Source organism: Sinocyclocheilus rhinocerous, unplaced genomic scaffold, assembly GCF_001515625.1.
Source record: "Sinocyclocheilus rhinocerous isolate Xijiao unplaced genomic scaffold, SAMN03320098_v1.1 scaffold149, whole genome shotgun sequence".
Lineage (NCBI taxonomy): Eukaryota > Metazoa > Chordata > Actinopteri > Cypriniformes > Cyprinidae > Sinocyclocheilus > Sinocyclocheilus rhinocerous.
This window is the reverse complement of record NW_015654504.1, coordinates 726,379-734,853: the sequence shown is the minus strand read 5'-3', so window position 1 is coordinate 734,853 and position 8,475 is coordinate 726,379. Positions and strand designations below refer to the sequence as shown.

The 8,475-nt window shown below is 36.4% G+C and overlaps 2 protein-coding genes across 3 annotated transcripts in view; both read right to left on the bottom strand.

Annotated features, from left to right (window-relative positions):
- LOC107717303 (tripartite motif-containing protein 16-like protein) overlaps positions 1-8,475 on the bottom strand; it is a 30,978-nt gene that overhangs the window by 21,351 nt on the left and 1,152 nt on the right. The gene's annotated exons all lie outside the window — the stretch shown is intronic.
- LOC107717322 (eukaryotic translation initiation factor 4 gamma 1-like) lies at positions 1,101-8,019 on the bottom strand. Of its 2 annotated transcripts, XR_001637303.1 has the most exons (3): positions 7,770-8,019; positions 2,869-2,961; positions 1,101-1,729 (listed from the first exon to the last, which is right to left on the bottom strand). XR_001637303.1 is itself a non-coding variant. In XM_016524026.1 (2 exons), the coding sequence occupies exons 1-2, from the start codon at positions 7,845-7,847 to the stop codon at positions 2,812-2,814; spliced, it is 228 nt and encodes a 75-aa protein (XP_016379512.1). In that variant the 5' UTR covers positions 7,848-8,019; the 3' UTR covers positions 2,779-2,811. The 2 variants fall into 2 exon arrangements, 1 of the variants encoding a protein (XP_016379512.1); XM_016524026.1 differs by lacking the exon at positions 1,101-1,729 and having other exon boundaries at positions 2,779-2,961.

Below are 8,475 nucleotides of genomic sequence, written 5' to 3'. Positions count from 1 at the left end.
CACACACTCTCACACACACGCACACACACTCTCACACACACACACACACACACACACACATATGTCTGGTTTGCTATCCTTGTGGGGACTCTCCATAGGCGTAATGGTTTTTCTACTGTACAGACCGTATATTCTATTGCCCTACACCAACCCTACCCCTAAACCTACCCCTCACAGGAAACTTTCTGCATTTTTAGATTTTCAAAAAACTTCATTCTGTGTGATTTATTAGCTTGTTTACCCATGGGGACCTCAATTTAGGTCCCCACCGTGACACGAGTCCTCATGAGTCTGTGTGTATATATATATTCAGGTTTAAGTCCCCACCAGAATAGAAAAACAGGTACACACACACACACACCCACACCCCCCCTTTACCCATTTATAAACTCTGGTAACGTTATACTTTTGAAAGGTAATAAAGATAGCGATTTTCTTACCTGATTCTGCCCGTATGTTTGCAGGACCTCGCAGATCACATCTGACCCTGTGTTCACATTCCAGTTTTTGTTCTCCGTTGACATGTCACGCGACTCAAATTCACTCAAAATAAAAATTTAACAGGCAAATATAAAATAATTCGGGACCGACCGAGCAGTTTCAATGAGCAGCCCTAGATAGCAGACCAACACTGAATCAATGTTAATGCATCAATCAAATTATCATTGAATCAGTGTTGAAATTTAACATTGATTTTTCGTCAGCTTTGCACCCTGAAATGATGTTATTTCAATGATGAAAAATAGATCAAGATGGTCATAAAATCAACATTTCTTCAACTTAAATTAAATAACTTATTTAACATTGAATCAACATAGAAACATTATCAAATCAAACCTGCTTTTTACTCCTTTTAATCAGAGAACATGCAGGACTGCAATTAATATGGTTTTGAATCAAAAAGTCAACAACATCCTTCAGTTTACATGCAAATATATTTATTTTTGCCCCACACTATTTGAACAGGAAAATAACATTACATTCAGGTAAAACAAACAAAAAAAAAACACTTTGTGGTGACTTCAAAACATATGCCAGGATTCACAGACAGGGCTTAGCTTAAGCCAGGACTAGGCCTTAGTTAAATTAAGATATTTAAATGGCTTTTATAAAAATGCCCCCCCCCAAAAAAAACATTACTGGTGTGCATCTTGAGACAAAGCAATGGCAATGGCATTTTAAGATCTGTTGGAGCAAGTTATTTTCAATTAAGACAGCTCAAACATGCATTTTAGTCTGGGACTAGCCTTGTGAAACTGGGGGACAGAGCTTAAAATACAATGTACGTACAGAATATGATAAAATGAATGACAAAGTGACTTAAACAAATACATGGAACAGTTAATTCTGAATTATAAAGCAAATGCCAGGAGAAGAGCCTGTAAAACTTACAACATATTACAAATGCAACCTGCATCTGCAAAATTGAAGTAAATACAAATGAAAACTCACCATCAAAGGCAGAAACACTAAAGTACCACAGACCGAAACATTACCAGTTTGCTGTTCAGGACTTGAAGCTTTTCATGGATCGAAGCTACTTTTCTGATTTAAAAAAGACATCCTTGCTCCTCATTAAACGGATAGTCTGATGAACTCAGGGCTTTCCACCACAAGGCAATGCCCACAAGCCGTTCAGCACCACAACGGAGCCATTTTTGCATGGTCACAGCAAAGATAATCTCTGAGGCCTCCTTTTTCTCAGCTTTCACTTCTTGTTGTAAGGCATCTAAAGTATAAAAACAAACAGGATGTTAAAACTGCACAATGCTGTAAAACATTTGATTGGTAGTAGTGTATAACTGAAAGAAGGTGGGTCCTAAATATTTGGAAATGTGACTTAGTGTACAACAAAATTAAGTGCAAATTGACATTAGCTCTAGTTTACATTCAAGTTAAATCAGGGTGGATTCAAATTTAAGACTATTTAATTAATTTTAATATAGAAATACTTACATATTACTTTGAAACCCTTAAAGGGGTCATATGATGCGATTTCTTGTTTTCCTTTTCTTTAGTGTGTTATGTAGCTGTTTGTGCATGTATCAGATCTGCAGAGTTACAAAGCTCAAAGTCTCCCACAAAAGGATTTATTCTATCTAAAAGAGGAGGTTGATCCAGACCGGGCTAAAAAAGAAAAAGAAAAAATAGATGTATGTTTTGTTATTAATTTAAGTAGTCAGCTGTCTTAACCGCGGCTTGTGTACTGCATCATCACTGTCTGTCACGTGACTCTGTTCCCCTTTCGGACCTGAACTGATGGTAAAACTAACCACATTATATTTATGTCTTTATATTTACTTTGAAAACTAAAGCTCGCGATTATAGTAAGGGGCGTTGCATTTCCGACGTGCTCTTGTGGTGTTCGGCGTGCTTTCTCAGTCAGTGTCGGCTGCAAAGATGAAGTTGCCGAATGCCAGCACTGACTCGCATCTCCACAAAGGACGTGCCTTTATAATCAGAGAAGATTAGTTTCTTATTTTAATTGGTTTTCAAGCTTTCTGCAGATTTATTAATTATGTCTGTGAGCTGGTATATTGTTGTGATGCGCTCCATTCATGGAGACTGCATGAGACGACAGAAAGCACATCCAAAAATGACGGGAGTAGGCTATTTTAAGTTCTTTCCACAAGAAAAATAAATAAATAATGATTGCGCGGGTGCCCCCATGTCATACAGTAAGCCCGATAATACTCCCACACTCCTCATTAACATTTGAAATGCGCTTATATAGCGATTTTATTATTCATATAAAAAATAATAATAATAACAACCTGTTTTGGTCATATTTACTATTAATTGCCCATTGATCTAGCACCCCCTCAGCACCTGCAATTCTCTGGCGCCGCCCCTGTGTGTGCTCATTACCTGCGGAGGTGTAGGTGTGGAGACATTGCGACCTGCTGACATGATCTCTTCTGTGATGTCACGTCCTCCCTGATTAGGGTCAAAGATCCTGATCTAGAGAGAGACATTTAGCACACGTAACAGAAGAAATGAGAACATGGCTGAGAGAGAGAGAGAGAGAGAGAGATTAACATGCAGCACATGGAAAAGACTAAAGCACAAATAAGTCACGATATAAACAAGAGAAAAACAACAACAGTGAGTGATTTAACCCAAGAAGCATTTCTCAGTGCTGTCTCTGACAAACACACACACACACACACACACACACACACAGTGCAGCACCTTATAAAGACGTAAATGCACAACAGCCTGGAAACTTTCCTCACACAAACTCAAATCTGACTGTCCAACTTATCTGCACTTTACGCAATGAATCGCCAGCTCTCCGAGGCACACAAACACACACACACACACACACGTGCGCGCGCACATGAGGCAGCACATTCGGACGGAGAGGTTGAGTTTTGCTAGGCCCGGCTCATCCTGGGGCTGGAGTTTAAACTCAGCCTAACTTGGACACACTAAAGTGAGCAGCACATTCACACACGGTCTGGGCCGACGTGGGCCTCAAACTCTCAGGAGAGGAGGGAAGGAAAACACACACACAGAGAGAGAGAGAGAGAGAGAGAGAGAGAGAGCCACGTGGAGCGACAGAACTGAACTGAATGATCTAAAGTGACTCTGAAGACATTTAGAATGTTTCAAAAGATTTCTATTTCTAATAAATGCTGTTCTTTTGAACTTTCTATTCATCTGTGAATCCTGAAAAATAAAATGCAAACATTAACTGTTTTCAACATTGATAATAATAATAATTGTTTCTTGAGCAGCAAATCAGCATATTATACTGATTTCTGAAGATCATGTGACACTGAAGACTGGAGTAATGATGCTGAAAATACAGCTGCAGATCACAGAAATAAATTACATTTTAACATAGATTCAGATAGAAAACAGTTATTTTAAACCGTAATATTTCACAATTGTTACTGTATTTTTAATCAAATAAATGCAATCTTGGTGAGCAGAAGAGACTTACTACACATTTTTCTACTAATTCTACTTAAAAAAAAAAAAAACGAAAATAAACCAGATTATCAGTCACTGCTCAGAATTAAACGCAATCAACATTAAAACTGATTCTGAACCACTCAGCTTTATGACAGTCAATCGTTGTTTGAGGATACCATAAAAATAAAATAGAAATAAAAACAAAATTCTCTTTTCAAACTAGCATTTATTAACTCCAAATACAGCTCAAGCTAAAATTAACGTTTGGATGAATAATTCAAATTTTTGATTATTTTAAGTTTTTCCATCTAATATTCCTATTTTATTTCAGCTTTATTTAAATTAACAAAATGTTTTTAATAGTTTTAATATTAGGTAATAATCCTGGTTGCAGTCAGTGTTGGGTCAGTTACTCAAAAAAAGTCAATTAATTACTAGTTACTAATTACATCTTCAACAGTATAATTAGATTACTGTACTAATTACTCTCTCTAAAAAGTACTGAATTACTTATTACTAATTATTTTCAACAGTATATCCCACACCAGCCTTGACCAGTTGAACAAAAAAAGACATGAAACTGCTCATTTAATTTTTTTTTCAAAGAAATAATATAAAATTGCATACATTATTCTTAAACTGACCAAAGTATTAAAGAGAGAAGGTTACATTAAAAACATACGTTTTAACATTAGATGTTAAATTTTGATGTTACATCTACAGTTGTTTTTATATACAAATGTCTTAACTCTAGGAGTAACTGTAATTAAATTACATAAAAATTAAGTAGTAAGCCTTGCTTCAAAGGAAAATCTTACTTTCTAGGGAAAAGTAAATAAATTAATGAATGACTTAGTAATGCATCACATTCGCACCCAACCCTGCAGTTCTCTCTCTCTTTTCTCCTCCTCTCTTCGTTCTCCCTCCTCTCTATCAGTTTCTATTCCTCTGAAATGAAACCTCACTGACGGCCGAGAGCGAGACTCGAGGACTCAAAGTCCACCGGTCCAGCTGTGAGCTTCCAGAAAGCCTGATAACAGCACACTAACACATCACATACTAATCCGCTGATGCTAAAAAAAACCCATTAAACTATTCAAAATTGATGATTATAAGTAAAGAAACAATGTGGCTTAAATTTACTGCAAAATAACCAGACGAGTACAAATATCTAAGTGTAATGAGACACGATTATGTCATTTGCAGAGCACAGCAGATCTATGATTGATGGATATTTCTCCACAGAATCAATGGGTAACGCAGTTCTTCAGCAGAAATCGAATTAAATGTAATTCTTTTAAAAATGAAGACGTAATAACGCAGAGTGATGGCTTCAACAGACGTATATATAATTGATAAACAAGTTGTAAGTTCATGTTAAACATCTATTTGGTGAAAATGAACAGGAATTTTACTTTTAGAGCCCGAGTTTTGCATTCAATGCTGTCACCATGGAGATGAACCCATCATCATGGCAACAGAAATTCTAATTCTGAGGTTCCTCCTTTGATGCGTCTGATCAGATTGTATCATTGCGTTTGAAAACATTCTCTAAAAACCCAACGCTTTGATTTAGCGGATCTTTAAAATCAGCTCCCTGAGCTCAACATGACGATCAGGTCTGAGAGCGACAAACTAGTGATGCACTGAAATTAATATTTTACTGAATCTGAAATTAAAGTTTTAATTTAGTTGAAAGACGTTTATTTAAAAAAAAAAACAATTAATGAATACATTTATTATTTATTTCAAAACTTGAAATTATTAATCTCAAAACTGTTATATAACTTCACTTAAATTACACACAAGGCGTTTTTATATCAACTTCTTTGGGAAATAACTGTTTCTACTTTAAATCATGGTTAAAATATAAACATTTAAACAGTGGCTGTAATAAATATGTTTTCATTAAAAGATTTATTCAAACATACATTGGATAATGATGACAACAGGTTAAGTAAAAATAGAATGAATATGTAATCAGTCAATGATTTCGACACTCCAAAACTATTTTGTCAGAAACCGAAAATTTATTTTTGGCCGAATATTTTTGGTTGCCGATATTTTGGTGCATCACTAGGACAAACCAAACCAAAAGCTATTAAAATGCATCCAAAACACAAGAAACCACCATCCAAAGACAGCCTCAGGAAAACTAATTATGTTGAAAATGTTAAACACAAGGCGTTTTTATATCAACTTCTTGGGGAAATAACGGTTTCTACTTTAAATCATGGTTAAAATATAAACATTTAAACAGTGGCTGTAATAAATATGTTTTCATTAAAAGATTTATTCAAACATACATTGGATAATGATGACAACAGGTGCATCCATGCATCCAAAACACAAGAAACCACCATCCAAAGACAGCCTCAGAAAACAAATTAATTCGAAAATGTTAAGTAAAAATATTCAGGTGAAGAATCAAAAAAAGAAAGAAATTCAATAAAATTAATTAAATATTAGAAAGAGAAAAAGAATAAAGAAAACCAAATAGAAAAATTAAAATTAATTGAATATAAGAAATAAAAATAAATAAATGAAAAATAAAGGAAGAAAGAAAAACAAAGATAAAGAAAAAAGAAAAAGAAATAAAAGAGATTAAGAAGATTATATAATTAAAAACAAATAAATCTACACAAAGAACGAAAATTAGAAAAAAAAAACCATGAAAAAAATCTTTGCAAACGGTTCAGAAACAGGAAAGTGTCACGAATCCGGTTCATGGACTTACGTCCGATTGCCACCAGAGGTCGCCCTTCCATCATATTGACTTTCACACTGCACAGACTGTTACACTATACCCTGGACTGCATTTCCCATCATCCATTGCACTGATTGCACACAGCTGTAGCCAATCACTCACACACTATATTACACCCACTCAGATCCTTCTCAAACTGCAGAGTATTGTGTAGCGTTTATCACTGTTTAGTTGATAGCTACTTTACGGAGCACCATGTTTATAACACCATGTTTGCATTTGTGATCGGAGAAACGACAGACAACAAGCACTACTCTACACTGCTCAAAACTCACTTTTGAATAGTAAGTAGCAAATTCTTTAAATAAGCAAACGTACTTACAGTCTGTGAGTCAGAAGCACCAGACTGTCCTTGCAAAGTTAGAATTGCCCCACTTTATAGAAACAGCCTTTGAGCACAGCCGGCATTGTAGTCTACTCTCCCAGGATCAGGAAACAGTCCTCCATAAAATGTGCTGCACACAGATTCCTAATTGCATCTACTTCCGGAAGGCCATAATAAAGTGCTTTTGCTTTCGCACTGAAACACACAGCGTCTCCCTGACATGCTGCATCAACACTACTGCTGTTCCTGAAACCACGCCTTCTTTCTTTGCGTGCTCATTTGGGCGGCATTATGCAAATATTTTCACATAGTGAGGTAGATATGTGGGGCGTGTTAGAACGAGCCGTTTTAGGTAGGCGTGGTTGACTCTTAACTTTTATAAAGAATATCTCTTTGGGTTTGAGACTTTAGTCTTTGCAACTTCAGGGATCTTATCTATGCACAATCAGCTTGTAACACTCCAAAGAGAAAGGAAAACTTGAAATCGCATCATATGACCCCTATAAAGAGGCATGAAATTAACAAATTCATCTGGATAGATACAGACATACGGTTCACTAGAGCAAATTATTATTTCAGAAATAAATTGCTGATAAAAATGTCAAATTAACAACCTTGAGTGCTTAATTTCTGATACAGTGAGAGATGCAAACCCAATGTACATGAGATAAAGAAATATTAGGAGAAAAACACATTCAAACAATGGCCACAGAAAGCACCGAAGCTCCAGATGCAGAAGACGGATGGATGCCTTACCTGCTTGCGTTCCCGTCTGCGCAGAGCTTGCTGCATTTGAGGGGGCGGTGCCTGCTGCTGCTGGGGGGCGGGGTTCATGATGATGGGTGCCGGGGCAAAAGAGGGTGTGAACTGGGGCTGGGCGTGGTAATACACCCCAGCTGGAAACAAAAATGCCACAAACGTCTCAGACTTTCTCAAAATGACAATCTGTGCAATCACCCAATTCAGATTCACAAATCTCTAGGATTCACCTGAGGTGAAATCTCACAAAACGCTGAACTGTCAGTGATTCTTATCCTGGTAAACGCGTACACACACACACACAGCACCCTCCTTTAGCAAACACACAATCTGTCACACCCAAATTTATATGTGAACTGCATACACCATAATGACAAAGCAAAGAACAGGTTTTTAACATCTTTGCAAATTTATTACAAATAAAAAACTTAAATGAATCCATTGCATAAGTAATCATACCCTTATCTGGGACAGCTGAAATTTAGCTCAGGAGCATTCATTTTGCTTGTAGATGTTACAACACTTCGAGTGAAGTTAACCTGTGGCAAATTCAATTGAATGGGTATGATTTGGAAAGGCACACACATCTTATTAAAAGGTTTAACAGCTGAAGATGCATATCAGGGCAAAAACCAAGCCCTGAGGTAAAAAACTGCCTGTAGAGCTCAGAAACAGGTCTGTGTCAAGCCACACATCTGGGGAA

Coding starts and splice junctions, on each gene's coding strand:
- LOC107717322 (XM_016524026.1), bottom strand. CDS start 7,847: ATGAACCCCGCCCCCCAGCAGCAGCAGGCACCGCCCCCTCAAATGCAG. Junction 2,962..7,769: donor GCAGACGGGAACGCAAGCAG/GTAAGGCATCCA, acceptor GTCTCTCTCTAG/ATCAGGATCTTTGACCCTAA.